The 20,138-nt window shown below is 50.9% G+C and overlaps 1 protein-coding gene across 6 annotated transcripts in view; it reads left to right on the top strand.

Annotated features, from left to right (window-relative positions):
- Positions 1–20,138, top strand: part of YTHDC2 (YTH N6-methyladenosine RNA binding protein C2) — a 1,174,422-nt gene that overhangs the window by 992,914 nt on the left and 161,370 nt on the right. For all 6 annotated transcript variants that reach the window (XM_085632632.1, XM_085632630.1, XM_085632634.1 and 3 more), the window contains exon 28: positions 9,247–9,450. In XM_085632632.1, coding sequence (XP_085488758.1) covers positions 9,247–9,450 — 204 coding nt within the window. The remainder of the gene's footprint in view (positions 1–9,246; positions 9,451–20,138) is intronic.

Raw genomic sequence — 20,138 nt, 5'->3', positions numbered from 1 at the left:
ATGCTGGCTGGAAATCCCGGCTTGTTAGCTGCACCCCCACAGTAAAGTCCGGCAGAAGTATAGGTGATCATCCTTATATTGAATCTGCCTTTTCTCTCTTGCTGCACGAAGAATTGCATCGCGGTCTTTGTGATTTAGCAACCGTGCAACTATCGGGCGAGGTGCTGCCCCCGGAGGTGGTCACGGACCCAAGGTTCTATGGGCCCTCTCAACTCTGAAGACTGGGGATAGTTCAGGCAATGGTCGGAGGTAGATAAAGGTATCGGTGGTAGTTGAAGGCAAAGTTTAAACAAGGAATTTACCCATAAGGAAGGTTTTAGCATCCTTTTTGAAGCGTGCCAGAGAAGGGATTCTTCTGATGGCTGGCGGGATAGAGTTCCATATTCTTGGTGCAGCTCAGAGAAAGCCTGGTTGTAGGTTTTTTGTTTTCGAAAACGTGCAGGTTGGAGCAAGAGGTCTTTGGCGAACCGGGAGTTTCTGGTTCCTCCGGAAACCGCAAGTTTCTCAGCAAGATATGCAGGCGAATTCAAGTATAGAGCCATGTGTGTGATGCATGCTAGTTTAAGCTGTATTCTTGCCTCAAGGGGAAGCCAATTCAAAGCATTCAGGTGTGGAGAAATGTGGTTGAATTTGCTTGTGCCAGTAAGTAGTCTGGCTGCCGCGTTGAGGCAGTCTTTTAAAGGAGCCACAGAGATCTTGGGTAAACTTGAGAGGGACTGCCATTTTTAGTTCGGGAGCCTCGAGGAAGGGTTTCAGTTTCCTTAGGTAGCTGAGATGGAATCTGGCTGATTTGGCCATCGAGTTGATGTGGTCACGCATGTTCAAGTTACTGTCAAGGGTAATTCCCAGGGATTTGGCCGAGTCCACAATGGTCGGTGGGCAATTTAAGGCTGTGATAGCCTTAATTCATATTTGAATTTCAGAGTTGGTTTTTGGTTGGGATATTAGGAGAAATTCAGTTTTCTTTGTGGAGTTTGAGTTGATTGGAGGCGAGCCATTGGACAGCCAATTTCAAGGCCTCGTTCAGGGAGAGAATCTCCTCAAGAGATGAAGTTTTTATGTAGATCTGAGTGTCGTCAGCATACATATGGTAGGAGATATTCGCAGTGCGTAGTACTTCGGCCAGCGGTTCTAGGTAAAGCAGGGGTTGAGAGTATATGGCGGAACTGAGATCATTTCCTAAGGCTGTGATTTTGTCCGCAAAGACAGAGGAGAATTCCTCTGATGATATTAGAGACTTTGGGGTTTCTTTTGGTGTTTTGGCCAGTTTATTAGATTGGTGCTTGACCAGTTTGAAGAGCTTGAGGGTTCTGTTCTGGGCGTTCCCCAGTTCAGCTCTGAAGAATTCCTTTTTTGAGTTGAGGATATTTCTTTTGTAGGTATTTCTGGACTGGCGTAGAAGTTTTAGATGTGCGGCAGAGGGGTGCTGTCTCCAGGTTCTTTCAGATTGCCGAAGGGATCTCCTCTCATTGTTAAGGGATCCCGTGAACCAGGGGTTTCTGTCTTTGAGTTGGGTTCGTTTCAGTTTTAGTGGAACTAAGTCATCTAGAATGTTCGATATGGTCGCAGAGTAGTGATTGTTGAGGTCACTGACCGTTGTGATATGCGAGCGGGGGCGGAGGTCAGATTTGCAGCGAGCCTCCAGCTCCCTATGGTCCTGGTTCTTGGTGTCTCTGACCCAGCGTTTAAGAATAACCGGTTGAGGTGCCCTAGTCTTGTGGGTGCCAGATAGTAGGAAGGCAATGGCATGGTGGTCAGACCAGTCACATCGGTCTATAGAGCTAAGCTTGACTGTTGATTCCTTAGAGATGATCCAGTCTAGAGTGACCCCTTTTGAGTGTGTTCGGAGTGAACAGGCTTGTGTCAGGGTTTGATCGGCCAGGAGGTCTTTGATGACATTGACATGGGGATCCTTGGGATCATTCCAGTGTAGGTTGAAATCACTAAGGGAAATGTTTTTAGCGTTGGAGGAAATCCTAGCTGTGATGATTTCCATGATGTGGTCAGTGAAGGAGTCGTTCATGCCTGGGGGGTGGTAAAATATGTGCAGATTGCACAGTTGGGTGGAGTTGCTGCAAATGGAGAGGGCGAGGTATTCGCAGGAGTCGGTATCTAGAGTGGGTCGAAACGCCGTCGACAACACATAATAGAGACAGTTTCGGGTTGAATCATTTGCAAATTACAAAATCTGTCCTTATATAAATTACCAATAACCTTTTAATTCCCTTCCTTTTTCTTTGTTTATACACATGTAATGTAATAGGTTATGGTTCTTTCACTTGGGGTCACACATCACTGTAAATATTGAATTGTGTATATATGTTCAACTTTAGAAATGTATTTTTGATATAATCTTTATGAAACTAATGAACTTTTGAATAAAATAACACCTACCTCGGCTGAGGTTAGGTTTTACAAATAAAGAAATAGGCCTTGGTGTGGGCTTATTATGAAAGTGGATGTAAAATTGATTTGATAGGCTTTCTAAAAAAGAAAAGCCATATTAGGCTGTGATTAAATTAGAGTGACATATTTAGTCACAAACTGTGTATTATGATTATGAGTGAGTTCCTTGTGGATATTGTTTTGTACTCAGTACCTACCCGGTTCACAAGGACATAAGGGTTGCTCTTGTTGTTTTTGAATAACATTTTTTCTTTAGGCTGCAGTGACCTGGATGTCTGCAAACTGTACCATAGGCCCGTCCAGCACACGCAGGCATCCTCGTGTACTCTCACCATCTTCCAGGCAGCAGGTGAACATTTTGGAATCCCGATGCTGATCGCGTGTCTCTCCTGGCGCGTCTCTGCCTCCAGTGCCGTGTGGAGTGAGCCAAGTGCCGGTATGGAGGTTCAAAAGACCGCCCAGCTTCCAACACTCGCACAGGCCACCCTACCCAAACGCCGGAGCCGGGTCGCACATGCTCAGGGCCCGCCTTTGTATCTCGGGTGCCTCCCCTCAGCTGGTGTCTGTCGGCGTGGAGGGGGTCCAGCGCACCGATGGTGTCTGTGCACCTGTCCGCCCCTGTCACTTTGTGGCCCTGGATTCCTCGCCCATGGGGCTGCTGCCGCCCCTGCGGGAGCAGAATGCTCCGGGTTAGTAGGCCTTACCAGGCCACGGCGGCCGCCTACGTTTTTGACTCTGCTTTTATCTGCACGGCGGTCTCCTTCATTTTATGGTTGACTGAGTGGCCCCCACATTGTTGCACTTGTTTTCTCGGCAGGATGGCTTCTGAGGCAAGTGTTTTGTTAGGGATTGTGTGCTCGGCCAGCAGAGCTCACACTCTATGCGGCCATTTTGCAAGGCGGCGAAGCCACATCCCCCAGACTTCAGTCTACTTTAGACTCCTCAGCGACCCTCCCATACTCCCTGCTTTGTGAACTGGGCATCTGATAGAGACTACTAGCCGCGGATTCCTTAACGTGGAATTATCCCCAGACGTGAGACTGGACCCGGAACATTTTCTTGTCCCAGCATCTCTGCGCGCCAGAGTGGGGCACCACACGACTCCGCCCCACCGTCTTCCGCGGGCGTGACGTCAGTGAGGTCACATAAGCCCCACCTAGGCGCGCTGATGTCAGTTTCCTTCTTTTCCACGTGGATCCGGATCGTGTCGATGGCCTGTTTTCAGGCCTTCATTTCACGCTTTCCGTATCTTTTTGGGAACAGTGTGCGAATGCCTTCGGGCTTCAAGACGTGCTCGTTTTGCGCGGGCCAGATGTCGGCGACAGACCCTCACCCCATTTGTATGTGGTGTTTGGGGGAGCACCATGACTCCACGGACTGCGATGCTTGTCAGCAGATGAAGCCGGAGTCCCGGCGAGAGCGACGGATGAAACTCCTCTCTGCCCACATGTCCAGGTCGGCGTCGTCACCGCGTCCGTCCCCCGCGTAAGGGTTCAAGAACCGCCGCTTCCGTCTCCAACATCGTCCCTCTCCGAGGCCGCAAGGGCATCGCTCGCCTGCTGGTAAGTGTCGCAGCTTGTCCCCGAGGGCCGGTCCCCGCCCTGTGGGGGGCGCGGGTTCTCCGTGGGTCGTGCGGCCTTGCGCGTCACCACTCTACCCGCCGTTTCCCGGCGTGGGGGCGACCAGAGCCCAAATGGAGGCCTATGCTGCGGCCCTACAGGCCTCCTCCTCCTCCTCCTGGGACGTCTGCGGATCCCTTGCTATGTGCGGGGCCTTCTGCGGAGTCGCCGACAGGTTCGGCTTCAGGTCTTGGAGATGTGGTGTCGTCGGGGTGCAGCCCTACGGGGTTCCCTGCTTCGGACCATGGCGCCTCTTCCTTGCCGCAAACCCCTGTGGGGGTCTCTGTGATGCCACGGGAGGTTGTCGAGACTCGTGGCTGGAGTCCCCCTCAGTCCTCTGGGCAGGCGGCGGCCTTGTCCGAGGCCGAGCTGATGCCACTTAGGTGCCGGCGGCAGCTGGCCCTGGTGGCGCCACAGGGGCTGGCTAGGGGATGGGGCGCATCCCCGGGCCCCCCTCGTCTCTCCACGCAGGCGGCTGCCTCGTCGGAGGTCGAGTCGGTGCCTTTTCGGTGCCGTTCTTTAGCTGCCCCGGCTCCGACCATGCTCCGTTCTCCTGCTGCGCAGGTTGTGGCGGAGGTCGTCTCGGTGTCCCCTTTGGCGCCGGTTGATGTTGCCCTGGTGCCAGTGGCAGACTCCACATCGTTGATTCATCTTCAGAGGCCCCCTCTTCTCCAGAGGTTCGGCAACTTTTTGTCTCTACTTCCCCGGAGATGGGACGCTGCGTCTTGGCCTTTTCCCCGGCGTCTTCCAAGGAGGGCACCGTGCCCACAGTCTTCCCCAGAGGTGCCTCGGGTTCCCCACTCGTCAGTCAACCTTCCCCCATTCCGAGCTTGGTCTTTTCTTCCTCCGGTTGGGCTGGGGGACGGCCGGCTTAGCTTACAGCCGTCGCCCATGGAGGAATTGCTCTCTCCACTGTGTTGCCCTACGGAGGCGAGTTCTGCCTTCGCCCGGGCTGTCTCCACGGCTGCGGTGATTTTGCGCATGGGTGACCCGACTGCCCATTTCCACACGGATCACTTGCTTGGGGTTCTCTATCAGGGCTCTGGTGGACGGGAGCTGCTTCTTCCCTTCGAAGCTTCGCTCCATAATTCTCTCTTGGGGCCTGGGGGCATCCTGCCACGGGGGACCCGGTGCCCCAGCTGCTCCTGCACCGCCACCGTCCTGCTCCGCATGATCCTGTCTGCCTTTCCTTCCACTCTTCTGCAGACTTCTTTTCCCTCCTTGCCATCGGTGTTGTCTCCTCTGTCACGGGAGGCCCGGTGGTTGGATTCATGGGGGTGTAATATCTTCGCCTCCTCCAGTGCTGCCTTGCGAGCGCTCAACATGCTTTGTGTGTTGGCCAGAGTCACTTCTTGCTTGTGGGATTCCGCGGAGTCCCTTCTGTCTTACGTTTCTCAGGAGAATGCCTGCGCTGATCTGCGTCACCATGTGTTGGATGGCCCGGAGCTGGCTGCGTTTATTCTTCGCTCGGCTCTGGATGTCTCTGAGCCGCTTGGTCGCACCATGGCTTCTTCGGTGGCCCTCTGTCGCCATGCTTGGCTGAGGGATAGTGTTTTCCCTGAGAATGTTAGGGAGCGTCTGGTTGACATCCCTTTCGATGGCGCTGTTTTGTTTCATGCCCCTTAGGAGTCTGCGGTTCATTGCAGGGCTTCCTCCTCCTCCTCCTCCTCCGCCTCCTCCTCAGTGAACCTCGATGTCGGTCCTCTGCTGTGTTCTGGGAGATGTTCTCCCATTGTTTTCTGGGGTCTAGTGTTCGGTAGCCCCGGTTGTGTGTTCTATGTGGTTGGTGTGCCTTCAGGGTCCTTCAGTTGGCACTTCGGTGCTGTTGGCTGCTGGTTCAGCCCCCCTTTTTTTTACTTGTGGTTTTGGCTGATGGTAAGCCTGTGTAGGTCCTGGGATTGGGCCGTTTGTGTCTTCTTTATTGGCTGCTTGGCAAGCCGTCTGCGGTTTTACCCGCCGGCCTTTCTATTGTACTCTGCTGCGGAATTGCTTCCTAAGAGGTGTTTCTATGTTTTCTTGGGACGTAGCATACCCTATGTGGGGTACTTGTAGCTATTACATAGCTCTGTCATGTGCTGGGGAGGTGTGGCCACCCTTTTGGGGTTCCTTGCTCTCCTTGGCGTCACGGTATATCGCTGGTGCGGTCTCCTTGACATTTGTCTTGGCGCAGCTTGCGTTGCGCCCAGGTCTGTCCTTCTCCGGGTTCGCTACGTCGCTCGGCCAGTCTGGCCTGCTGTCTGCGGCATGGTGTGGTGGCGGTTTCCCCCTTCTGTCTGGCGTTTCGACCTGGTCCTCTGTCTGGTGTTCCAGAGGGACTGGCTTTCTGTGTTCTGGTTGACGGCCTGGGCCTGTCCTCCGTGTCTCTCTCTCTCTTTCTCTCCTGCCTTGTCCCACTTCTTTGTGGGTCAGGGTGTGTTTCGGGACCGGCCCCTCCTTTATGGTGTGTCCTGGCCCTCCCTGGCCTCTTCCTTCGGCTTGCGCCTGGCCTGTTTTGGTGCCCAGGCTCCATGGTGCTGCCTGCTGCTGGCTGCTCATGCCTGCACATGCCGGCTTGTTCTGGCCCACCGTCGTGGCCTTTGATGTGTTCCCTTGTGCCCCTGACTCTGGTCCTGCTGGGGCTTTGTGCATCTGTGCTTTCTTCTTACGCCTGCGCTATTGGCGGTGTGTTCGGCTGTTTCCTTTCACTGTGTGTGCTTCTTACGGTGGGCCCTGCCTCCGATTCTACCTCCTCTTCCTGGGGTTCGAGGTGGTTCTTTTGTTCCTTGAGGCCCTTTGGACGCTGTCTGCCCCTGCGGGGTGTTGGCCAGTTCTCCCTTAGTTGGGCTTGGGATCTCCTGGCCTTCCCTTCTTGTTCCTGTGACATGTCCCCTGCTGGGGCCCTGTGTCTCTCCTGCTGAGGAGGCTCTCCCGCAGGCCCTCCTCCCTTCAGGGTATGGCTAGGGTATCTATTCTACGTTAAGGAATCTGCGGCTAGTAGTCTCTATCAGATGTACAAGTTACTTACCTCCGGTAACGATGTATCTGGTAGAGACGATTCTAGCCGCAGATTCCTTCACGACCCGCCCTTCCTCCCTGTTCTGCGAGGACCCTCAGCTTGGTTTTCTGCTCTCGCCTCCCTCTGGGTGGCTTGTCTTCTGTGGGTGTCCTCTTCGCTTTCTTCCGGTCAGGCTGTCCGGTTCTGCTTGATTGTTCCATTCCCCCTTTTTTCTTTTGATGCAGGGATGGTTGGTTTCTCCGTGCCTTTGCTTCCCTCCAGCTGGTTTCTCTCCAGTGTAGGGGCCTCCTTTCTCTCTCTCTCCCTCTCTCTCTCGCTCTTTCTCGCTCTCTCTCTCTCTCTCTCTCTCTCTCTCTCTTTCTCTCTCTTTCTTTCTCTCTCTCTCTCTCTCTCTCTCTCTCTCTCTCTCTCTCTCTCTCTCTCTCTTTCTTTCTCTCTCTCTTTCTGTTTCGGCGCTTCACATACTTGTGCCTCCAGGATGGCTGTCGCCTTGCCTTGCTCGGTTGTTCCTCGGAGTGGTGCTCTGCTCTTTCCCTGCTATGGCTTCGCTGCTATGGCCTTCTGGTACTTTAGTGCCAACCGGTGCTAGCGCCTTGGCTTGCACAGTTGTTCCTCAAAGTGGTGCTTCGCTCTTTCCTTGCTATGGCTTCGCTGCTATAGCCTTCTGGTACCTTGGTGCCAAATGGTGCTGTTCCTCACCTTTTGTTTCTCTGATTTTTTCGCACACCGTTCGTTCCCATGATCTCCTCAGTTTTGTTGTGATGACTCTACGTTGTGGCGCGGAAAAGTTATATGAAGCAAACTGACATCAGCGTGCCGGGGTGGGGCTTATGTGACCTCGCTGACGTCATGCCTGCGGAAGGCGGCGGGGCGGATAGGTGCTGGGACAAGAAAATGTTCCGTGTCCAGTCTCACGCCTCGGTATAATTCTACGTGAAGGAATCTGCGGCTAGAATCGTCTCTACCAGATACATTGTTACCGGAGGTAAGTAACTTGTACTTAGATACTGTATTCTGGTCAAAGCTTGCTTTTTACATGGGTCCATGTTTTTAGCGCAGAAATAGTTATGGAAGAATCTGATGCCAGCGTGCCTTGGTGGCACTTATATGGGCACTGTGGCATCACTTTTTGGTGTGGACGACACCAAATCAGAGCCAATTACCGGCCGCAGAGGTACTCCTCAAGATTTTCCGGATCCAGTCTGTCCCCTGGGGAACATTCTATGCTGAGGATTCTGTTGCTAGATAGAGTCTGTACCAAAAAAGGTGCTGCAAAAGATAAGTAACCTGTTTGTTAATTCAACCATATTTACTTGGTACATAGGACTATCAGTTATATGTTAGATGGGTCTTAAGAATGGCTGTTCAGTTACACACAACTTCTTGATCCTTGTGGTACTGAACACCCCACCATGTTGACAGCTCATGAAAATAAGGATTAAGAGAAAACAGTCAGTCAGTCAAAGAAAGCTTTATTTCGGCCGTACGGCCATTAAAGCACATAAAATAATACAAATACATTTATACAATAATAAAATAACAAATGTTATTCTAAAATATCATCATAGAACCAAGAGTGCAAGTCAAGATTATGCAGGGTTTTCTGGCTCAAGCATTGGCTGCACTCCCTCTCAACAATTCTCACTACTAAAATAGTGCAGGCAATATTCAACAGTGGGTACCTCACAAAAAGAGGTTGCAATATCCCATGTTATTAGTGATTGCCATTGCATTAATAAATGAAAAGCTCAATCAGTTGATACATGATAACATTTCTAGCTTTAACTGATAGCCCAAAGGCTTATATTAAAAAAACACGTTAAAATCGATTGGAATATAGAACATTTAAACAAATGCAAAACAACCCAAGAAAGGGAAATTTACGAAGCAATATTCAAGCTATGGAGATATGCAGGCATAACATAACAACATATTTAATAGGCAATCGGGATTAAGGATTTTCTAAATTCTTTTTCTTTAAAATGCCCCTACGAATGCACAACATCGCAAAAAGAAACCTAGAAATAGCGAACACGAGTAGTGAGTCTGTTTCATGTTTGAGGAGCCTCTAAGCCTCAGTATGGTGTCTGATCCCCAGGTTTCTCCAAGAGAAAACACAATTGTATGGACCTACAAGAATGTGTTTTATTTTATCAACTAAAGCCCTATATATTTACATAATTTTAGTTTTTCAGAAAAGTTAATTAGTTGTGTGTTTTTTTTCAGGGTTCCAAGTCTCCATCACCAAGACCAAACATGCCAATACGTTACTTTATAATGAAGAGCAGTAACCTACGAAATCTTGAGATATCTCAGCAAAAAGGAATCTGGTCTACAACACCTAGCAATGAGCGTAAGCTAAATCGTGCTTTTTGGGAGAGCAGCACAGTTTACCTGGTGTTTTCTGTTCAAGGATCGGGTCATTTTCAGGTGAGAACCCTCTACCAGAGGCTAGAAAATATATTAAAATTGTGATTAAACTATTTATCACTGAGCTAATCAGGGAACAGTACGTTGTGCATGCACACTTTTATTAAGGAGTAATCTCTCTTCCAGTAGCCACTTAACAATATTTCTCTATTTAAAAGATGAAGTGTTATGATGACTTGTCCCATTTTACCTCTGTGTATGTTTTTTTCATGAATACTTCTTCAGCATGTCCTCACCGTATAGATATACTCTGGTACCAGACTGGATCCACAAAATGACTCCAAGAAATGGCACAGCCAAGTGACGGTATGTGGCTCCAGTCTTAGTGCCATCCACTTAGTCTGTGTTCAGTGCCGTCTTGTGCCATGGTGGCAGGTCTTGTTTAGTAGCACCTAACTGACACAGGTTTGGAGTTTCACTGTTATCTTTACCGAATTCCAAACATTTTAAGTGGTTCATAATCTGTAGGCTAGGTCTATTGTCATCCCTTAAGGTGCAGGGTTGTAGTCCTCCAGGAAGTGTTCCAAACAAGGTCACTCTGACACACACTACATCTGCATGTAGTCTCTAGCCCCCAGAGCACGACTCTTCTTCCTGCGAGTCATGTGATTCCATGCATAATATAACATGTATGTTTAATGCAGATGTGCATCTTGGTTTAGTAAAACAGATGTATATTGTTACCCAACTTGATGGTGACATTTTATCGGCTTTGAAAGGATTAAACTCTAAGTGTCTTGCTTTGATTTAAAACCTGTGACCACAGAACCCTTGAGTGGATGCATTATTCCACTGAGCAGCCAGACCCAGCTAGCCATCAAGGAGTGGGAGGCCAAGTTGTGCCTAGCTAGTGCTTGAAAGGAGACACTTAAATAGTGTCTTTCTTTCTCTCTCTCTCTCTCTCTACAGCATGTAAGTTCTAATATGGAGCCATCCTCCTAGGGTGTTCTTCCTAAAAGGTCTTTTAGCAGTCCTTCTTCAACCTGATCAGGGCTGCACCTCCACCATCTGTACCCCTGCTGGCTTTCAAGGGTTTGCAGAGTTTTCAGGTTCAGCAACTTTTACAGCCTAAGCCAGAGCTCTACCAAGCCCTCCATCTTCAGGTTCTGAACTGGAGGACTATTCCTGTTGCCCCAGGCACTCATTTCCAAAATCAAATTGCAGTGTCCCCGGCACCACTTTTAGAGGCGCATCCGACTCTGATTCAGTGACCATGTTCCAAGTCGCAGAGATGCTCTTGGCTGTCAGAAAGAAGTGCCACGCTTGATTTAAGGCCCCACCATTGATGGGTCCTCTACCAAGGGCCCAGATTTTGCCTATCTTTAAGAGCTTTTTGGCTCAGATTTGTGTGTACTGGAAATACTCAATTTGGATTAATACCGCACCATTGGCTACGTTTCTGAGGCTGATGATCTCTACCCTCCAAACTATACAGATGTAAATGTGGGTTTACATAGTAGGATCGCATAGTAGGAGATGCCAGATTACTGCCTTGTTTATATGCCTCCATATATAAAATTGTTTAGCACCATGTAAGAACTATATCTACTATTTACGCTCTTGGTGCTAGTAATCACGTTTATCTGCTTCTGTCTACTAATCATTGCAGCACATGTATTTTATGCAAGAAAAATGATCGTTCAATAAATATGTGTATTCTCTGTATATTTCTTGGCGATAGTGACTGAGCGAAAGGTTCTGTACTCAATCAATCAATCAGGGGAATTGTAAGCTCACTACTCGCCCATGAGCGTCTCAAGGCGCTGGGGGTTGGGGAGCAGATGGGTGGGGCAGGAGATCTGTTTAGTCAAAGAGCCAGGTCTTGAGTGTCTTCTTGAAGATGTTCAGGGAGGGGCGAGTCTGATGTTGATCGGGAGCTCGTTCCAGGTCCTGGCAGCGATGTAGGAGAAGGCTCTTCCGCCGACTCTGGCTCTGCCGATGCAAGAGATTTCGGCGAGGTCGGCGGATCGGAGGTTTCTTTTGGGTATGTGGAAAGAGATTCTTTCATTGAGGTATTGGGGTCTGGTGTTGTGGAGGCTTTTGTAGGCATGGGTGAGTATCTTGAAAGTGACTCTCTTCTCAACGGGGAACCAGTGGGGGTTCGCAGTTGTTGGGTGATGTTTACTTTTCGAGGGGTGCCGGGTACGAGTCTGGCGGGGGTGTTCTGTATGGTCTGGAGCTTGCGCAGCAGAGACTTATTGATCCCAGCGTAGAGGGCGTTTCCATATTCGAGTCTGCTGGTTACAAGTGCATGGGTGACGGTCTTTCTTGATTCAGGGGAGATCCATTTGAAGGTCTTTCGGAGAATGCTGAGGGTGTTGAAACAGCTGGAGACGACGGAGTTGACCTGTTGGATCATGAAGAGGGAAGAGTCGAGTATGATGCTGAGGTTCCGGGCATAGTCGGTATGGGTGGGAGGGCTGCCGAGGGCGGCGGGCCACCAGGTGTTGTCCCAAGCGAGGGGGAGTGTCCGAGAACGAGGACCTCTGTCTTCTCCAAGTTGAGCTTCGGGTAGCTGCTGCTCATCCAGAATGCGACATCCTTCATTCCTTCCTGGAAGTTGAGTCTGGTTGTGCTGGGGTCCTTGGTGAGGGAGAGGATGAGCTGGGTGTCTGCGTAGGATACTGCCAGACGATTGCAGCGAGGGGGCCATGTAGATATTGAAGAACGTGGACCGGAGCGATGATTCTTGAAGTACACCGCAGTTGATTTCCATGTGTTCGGAGAGGAAGGGATGTAGTCCGATACTTTGGGTTCTTCCGGTGAGGAATGAGCGGATCCAGTCGAGGGCTGTTCCTTGTAGGCCGGCGTCATGGAGTCTGGCGCTGAGAGTGCGGTGGGAGACGGTGTCGAAGGCTGCCGAGAGGTCTAGTAGGATCAGGGCGGCGGTGTGGCCTGTGTCGAGGAGGGTGCGGCGACAAGCAGGACAGTCTCGGTGCTGAGGTTGCTGCGGAATACAGATTGGGAGGGATCAAGGATGGAGTTCTCTTCGTTAATTTACTTAGTTGAGCATTGACCATCCTTTCTGTGACGTTGGCCGTGAACGGGAGGCAGAAGATGGGTGGTAGTTCTTGGGGTCCGTGGGGTTTGCCGAGGTCTTCTTGAGCAAGGGTCTGACTTCTGCGTGTTTCCAGTCGGGAAAGATGCCGGTCTTGAAGGTGGCGTTGAGGGTGCATCATAGTTCTGGAGTGATGGCGGTGACGGCTCTGTGGAAGATGTGTGGTGGGCAGGGATCCGTGGGGGCCCCTGAGTGGATGCCTTTCATGGTTGTAGTGGTGTCTTCGGTGATGACTAGGGTCCAGGCGAAGATGGTGGGCTGGCTGTTGTTCCGGGGGGAGGTGGTTTTGGAGTCAGGTGTCTGGTCGTTGAAGCTGTCGTAGAGGCTCTTGATTTTCAGATGGAAGTAGGATCCAAGCTTGTTGCAGAGGTCATGGGAAGGGGTGATGTCCTTGGTTTCGCTGGCGGGCTTGGCGAATTCCCGGATGACATTGAAGAGTTCTTTGGAGTTGCTGGAGTTGGCGAGGATCTTGTTTTGCATGAAGTTCTTTTTGGTGGATCTGATGCGTTGGTATTCCGCCATGGCGTTCTTTTTAGATGGTCCTGTCTTCAGGCAATTTGCTGTTTCTCCATTTCTTTTCGAGGCGTCTGCAGGTGCGTCTGGATTTTTGGAGGTCGTCGGTGAACCAGGTAGCCTTCCTGGGGCGATGACTGCGCAGTTGGAGATCCATCTGTGGAGTTCTTTGGCTGCGAGTTTGGCCTTGGTCGAGGTGGTTGGGGTGACATTGCTGAGGGTGGAGGTGTGCTGCTCCTCCGTGATTTTGCTTCAGTTCCTTCGTGGAGGGTGTGATGCAGGTTTGGGTAGCTTGGGGATGTCGACTTAGAAGTGAACGCAGTGGTGGTCCGTCCATGGGGTTTGGGTTGTGTGGCTGAAAAGGATTGCCTCCTGCGAAAATGGGGTCGAGGGTGTGTCCTGCCTTGTGGGTAGGCATGGTGATGAGCTGATCTGAAAGAAACACGTTTGTTAGATTCCTCACCTTAGAATTTCCCCAGGCGTCAGGCTGGATCCGGAAAGATTTTTCGCCAGTAATACCCTTGCGCGTCGCTAGGCGACATCTGCGGCTCCGCGTCCGTCGTTGGCGTCGTGATCGCCGGGATGACGTCGTCGGAGTACTTAGACGCCGCCCTCACGCGCTGACGTCAGTTCTTCTTTTTTCCGCACCAGTAAGCGCCGATCTGGGAAGAGCATACCCTTTTAGTCATTTTTTAACTAAACTTTTTTTTAACTCTTTTGGTTCCTTTCTTTGTCGACCTCGACTCTGGTGCCGATAGGGATGCCTGGCTTTAAAGCTTGTGACTCCTGTCACCGACTGATGTCGGTCACGGATCACCACCGCCGGTGCCTCTATTGCCTTGGGGCCGACCACGATGCCGAGTCGTGCCTCGACTGCCTGGCCTTGACTTCGAAGGCTAGGCGGGAGCGGTCCCGCAAGCTGCTCGAGTTCCGGCAGTCGGCTCGTCGGGGTCAAAGTCTTTGCGATCCGGTAAGTCGAAGCACAGCAAGAAGTCGAAGAGGCAACATTGCTCTTCTGGCTCCCCTCGCCGGTCGCACGACTCGTCTGAGGGTTCGGGTGGCACCACCTGCGTGGCTCCGTCGGAGCCGCAGGAGTCCCGTCCAACCCCATACCCTCCAGTCCCTGGGTCTGACGCGACTCCGGCGAAGGTCAGGGACTTACTCGTGGCCATGAGGAACCTGGCTCCGCCGTCGACGCCTGCCGGCGCGCCTTCGGGCCCCGCAGGCTCGACTGGGAGTCCTAGCGAGCCGGCGGCTCCGGCCCTGGCACCGTCATCGACTCCGGTCCCGACACCGCAGGCCCCCGCGGGATCCAGGACTGAATCCCAGTCGGCGCTGGTCGACCTCACAAACCCTCCGCTGGCGCCGACCCCTCCGGTAACGCCCCCGGCGGCGCCTTCGGACAACGCCGTTCCCTGGTTTAGTCCAGGTCCGCCGCCCTGGCAGGTTCATCTTCCGCCCGGCTCCGATCCTTCCTCCTGTATACCAGGAATCGGATGACGGTGACGACTGGGAGGGCTCTGAGGACCCTCTGGCCCAGCAGGGCCAGTTATCTCAGGACTGGGCAGACGAACTGGGGGATACCAGTGGCCTTGACACCTCCCCTGACACTGGCTTCATCTCTCCTCCGACCGTGGCTTCGGAAGAAGGTGCTACATTTTCTGTGGTGCTGCGCAAGGCGGCTGAAGCCCTTGGGCTGGAGCTGCCTGCTGTGGCCGTGAGGACTAATCTCCTCACCGAAGTGCTTCAACAGTCAGCAAGCTCCTCGGAGCCTCTGCTGCAGTTTAATGAGGCACTGATTGACGTTCTGAAGGGCACCTGGTCCAAGCCCTCCACAGTTCCTCCTGTGGACTGGAACGTGGCCCGGCGCCACCGCCCTGCACCAGGCGACCCCAGTTTTCTGTCAATGCACCCCACGCCCGAGAGCCTGGTTATCCAGGCCTCTACCTCCCAGACCTCCTTCCCGTCCGCTCCCCCGGATCGGTAATCCAAAAGGTTGGAACGGTTTGGGAAGAAACTGTTCTCCTCTCTTAGTTTTGGGGTAGCAGTCTATCAACACCGCGTGCCTTTTGTACCGTTACTCCCACTCCCTGTGGGATACGGTGGAGGACGTGCTGCCCCAGTGTCCGGAGGAGGCGTGGACACGGCTTGCCTGGCTCTTGCCGAGGGGCGGGATGCGGCACGGCATGCAATCCCATGTGGACTGGACACAACGGACTCGCTAGGCAGGGCACTAGCGACCACGGTGGTGATTCGTCGCCACGCCTGGCTGAGGTCCACGAGTTTCTCCGGGGATCTCCAGAGCACCCTCATAGACATGCCCTTCGATGGCAGTCGCCTTTTTGGCTACAAAGCGGATAGTGGACTGGAGCGCTTTAAGGACTCCAGGTCTACAGCCAAGTCCTCGGGCCTCTCGGCCCCGCGCCCGCAAATTTCCGCTTTTCACCCCTTTCGTGGCCAAGAAAGGGGCGCCCCCTCACGTCCGCCTAGCCACAGGCCGCAGAACAACCCTTCACGCGGTCGCGGACGTGGATCCCACCGATGAGCAGCAGGGGGACAACGAACCAGTCTGTCCACATCTACCCCAGCAGCATCCGCCTCAAAGCCCTCCTAGTCCGCGCTTTAAGGCCCATTCCACGCCAGTGGTAGGCAGAGTTCGCCATCACCTGCTCCACTGGTGTACCATCACATCGGACAGGTGGGTGCTGCAAATCGTCCAAAGGGGCTACTCCCTCCCATTCGAGGCGACCCCTCCAGCCATGCCACCGCAGTACCACCAGATTTCGGGGGATCACTTGCAACTTCTGCAGGAGGAAGTTGCGGCCCTCTTGGCCAAGGTGGCCATCGAGCACGTTCCTGGTCCACAAGTAGGTTGTGGTTGTTATTCCCACTACTTTCTGGTTCCCAAGAAGGGCAAAGGGGTCCTACGTCCTATCTTGGACCTCAGGAGCGTCAACGCCTTCGTCCGGAAGGAAAAGTTCAAGATGCTCACCTTAGCTCAGATTCTGGCTGTCCTAGACCCTGGAGACTAGATGGTAGTGTTGGACTTGCAGGACGCTTATTTCCATATCCCCGTCCTGCCGGCCCACCGGCGTTACCTGTGGTTCACGATGGGCCAAGAGCATTTTCAGTTTACCTTGCTCCCCTTCGGCCTCACCAGTGCCCCTCGGGTGTTCACGAAAGTGATGGCAGTGGTCGCAGCTCATCTGCGCAGATTGGGGGTTCCAGTCTTCCCCCTATCTCGATGACTGGTTGTTGAAGGCGGGCTCGCCCCAGGCAGTCGTCTCCCACCTCCAGACTACAGCCGACCTCTTGCATTTGCTGGGGTGCTCCATCAATGTGCCGAAGTCGCATCTGAGTCCCTCCCAGAAGCTCCTCTTCATCGGAGCGCTTCTGGACTTGGCGCAGTTCCGGGCCTATCCTCCGGAACAGCGGGTCCGGGATATTCAGGTTCTGGTTCCCATCTTTTGACCTCTATCCCAGGTTTCGGTCAGATTGGTGCTGCGGCTTCTGGGTCTGTGGTAAATATTTCATTACCGGTACTATTTTTTATGCGGTAAAGTCTAGTAAGAATAACTCAGTAAATATAAGAGGCAGAATCCGTGGTATTAGAGGTTCTAAAAGGCTTTATTCCTCTACAAAGGAATTACAGTTCGAACTGCAGGCTTCAAATTCCATCACCATGAGGGTTCAGGAAGGAAGGCAATACATTATTGACAGGTAATTATTTTTATAAGAAATGCATTACAGTGAAACAGATGCAGGAGGCGTAACAGTTGATAAGATAGATAAAATATGCATACGTAACTAAAAAAGGCGGACATATAGGCGTAACTTAGAAAACGTCATTATACATGATGTCACAAGTGGGTGGATCCATAAGAGAATCCTGCAATGTCAGCAGAAATATTTGGCAGAGATGCGTGCGCAGCCGCATGACTTGTGATTGACGTGCAACTAGAGGGTGAAGGGGACTTGACATTTAGCTCTACATGTGGAGACAGAAGTCTGGGGGGGTCATGTCAACCTAATCCAAAATCATATCTAATATCTTATGTTTAAAGAACTGTATTATCCAAAAGGAAAGGTCTCTCGGACGGAATCTATTCTATACTGACTGTTAGTGCGTGTACAAGCGTCTAAGTGTCTACATGAGATGCGAGGGGGCAGGAATCTTCCATGGTAACAGGGGCTATGAATTACTTGCATGAGGACAGCGAGGCCTGGCCCTTAGCACGGTAGCTGGAAGAATGTTTACCTAAACTACTAGACAGGAATGCATCGGATGAGGAGCGGAGCAGATAATCTTGAAGGTGAAATACAGTTTTTGGCAGGCAACAGGCTGGATCAGGCACCGTTAGCCGCGCAGGGAGTAGGACAAAGTTCATGGATACAGATGCAGGCTCGGACTGGAGCTTTCAGAGGCAGAAGGCAGGAAAAGGCTTGATGGCAGAATTCAGGGCCTACTCGCCTGAATCTGTAAAATGTGGAAAGTGAACCACATAAAGTCGGTGGCCTTTCATACTTAGGAATGGAATATCTGACCCATTCATGGCGGATCTGAAAGAGGACATGTTGACGGTGGACGCACATGTATTTGCGTCTTCATAACTGGAACTGGAGGGAACATACATGTACTTATAGCATGCACATGGAGCCGTTGGGGTCTACGATAGGGGACATAACTGATCACAAAATTCATATTTCCTCATTCCCTCCTTGTCCCCTACGGACCCTCAGGAGATATCGATCTTCATCAATCCATCGATCTGTTCATATAGCATCATTTGTTCTTCTTTCTTCTTCCGGGATCTTGAACGAAAACTTGGATGTGGGATACACGATGTGGCACACAGGCCGCAAATCGCTGGCCCACATTGTAGACATAAGCAGCAACTGAATAGTATGAGGAAGCCAATACCTAGGAAGGATAGGATCCTCCATCCCCAAGCTGACAACACGCTCCAGAACCAACCGGACCAAGTCCAGGTGCCTGGACTCTGGTGTATCTGGCTTATAATCTTATGAAGGCGGGTTATGGCTTTATATACTGACGGCGAATTTTCTGGTATGAAAATGCAGCAACTTGATCCGATGACCCTACAAGCTCCGCCCCTATCGGCCAGGATGACGTCAAGGACAAGACGATTTTGAAGCACAACAATCCGCATAGCAGACTGCTCTTCTGTTAAATTGCCTAAGGCGGAAGTAGTCTCGTTCACTACTGCTTCAAGGGTTCTAGTTAATCTACGTATCAGCTTACTATTAGTGACTGTACCTATATAGGGAAAGAAACCTTTATTGAAATCTGTGTATTGCTCCCATGCCATTTCAGTGTAATCGACAATCGGGAGATCTCTCTGCTGTCTATTGTGTACTAAATGGGTATTTCTGTGATAATCAGGAGGGGCTAGGAAAACAGGTGGCAGAAGGAATGCTATGTAACAGGTACCATCCCAATCTAGAGGTAGACGTATATATGCGGTCTGGCCACATATGAAATAGGAATGACGGGAAGCTCTAAATGTAGATTTGCCTTGATCACTGAATTTTATTACAGTGGTGCATTTACTATGGCCCATGTGTATGGAACCATTCTTTCTTACACATAATTCCCCTTTAACTGGGAATACTGACATAGCGGGCAAGATTGGTGTAGCTTCGGATTCAACATTCAGAATCAGGAGGTTAAGTGTAAAATTACCCAATCCATATACTTCATTTTCTAGATCAGTTCCTGTTCTTTTGGGAAGTCCCTCCTTGTTAGGGTAGCAGACTTTAAGCAAAACTAGGTTCAGGTTTCCCCATACCCAGTTGTCTTGATAAACTACTGAATTTGAATCTAGGGAATTAATCAAACTAAACCATGCTCCACAGTAGCCATTGTGTGTGAACGGATATGGAAAGAGGGGCAAAACTCCCTTATAGTTCTGATAGGGGGGGAGTCGGCCACATATCCAACAATTTGTAGCATTGCTGGTCTGATGGGAATGATGTAACATACTAATGAATGTGTTGTTGCGCAGCGCAAATCTATAAGACAACTCATGCGGAGGTAATTCGCTAAAAGAATGTTCAGCAGTAACATTGTAAGCACGCTTAGAAATAGGGTAATACATGTGCAGCAATATACTAGAAATGATGATCAGAAGACTTAGAAAAAACAAAATTAATAATGTTACTGTGCAGTGACTACGAAGTGATTTACAATACGCATGCTTTTTAAGCTGCATCTGTCGATTTCTTTCTCTACTCCGGTCTAGAGGATACATGTCAGAGACAAATTCAACCGATTCACCTTGGAGAGAACTTAAACAATCAAATTGTCTGACTTGCTAGACCTTAATTTCAGTTTATAAAGTTCCGTTTTTGTCTGTTCAACCAAGGGGAGCTTTGAGTCTGTCTGTGAGGGAATGCAGGGCTGAGTGTTCACACTGGACGGTAGTCCATAAAATTTCTTGATATGACTCGAGTGCAACCACCCTTTACGTCCCTCGATCTTCACGGCTTTCCTTGTTGTTAGTAGAACGAGTTTAGGCGATTTCCACCTAGGCTCCAGTTGGGTCTTCCGGTCGAAATTCCGTACCAGAACCAGGTCACCTGGAACCACGTCATGGGGCTTTACCTCAGTGTTATCGGGAAAAGCTGCAGCTACCTGTGAACGACAAGATTGTAGTGCAGACATCAAGGAAGCCAGGTAATCTGTCAGCATATTACAGTCAACATCAGTGATTTTGCGAGGTATAGGCGTCCCCCACATATTTGGTGGTCTACCGAAGATCACCTCGTACGGGGATAGCCCTGTTCGAGAATGTGCTACCATTCTCATGTAAAAGAGTGCAACTGGTAAGGCTACTATCCAATCGACACCTTTTTCTCTACATATTTTGGACAATCTGATTTTCAGGGTTTGATTATGGCGTTCCACGAGACCTGCTGCCTCGGGATGTCGGACACAGTGGAATTTCCATTGGTAACCTAACAAAAGTGAAACGTGTTTCATTAGTTCGGATGAGAATGGCTGGCCGTTATCTGAGTAGACAACACGTGGCAAACCATATCGTGGGAAGAATTCTCGAACTAGCTGTTTGGCAGTAGTCGGGGCAGTGTAATCTGA

Source organism: Triturus cristatus, chromosome 2_1 (assembly GCF_964204655.1).
Source record: "Triturus cristatus chromosome 2_1, aTriCri1.1, whole genome shotgun sequence".
Classification (NCBI taxonomy): Eukaryota; Metazoa; Chordata; class Amphibia; order Caudata; family Salamandridae; genus Triturus; species Triturus cristatus.
Note: the sequence above shows the minus strand (reverse complement) of the source record. Positions and strands in the feature narration are given on the sequence as shown.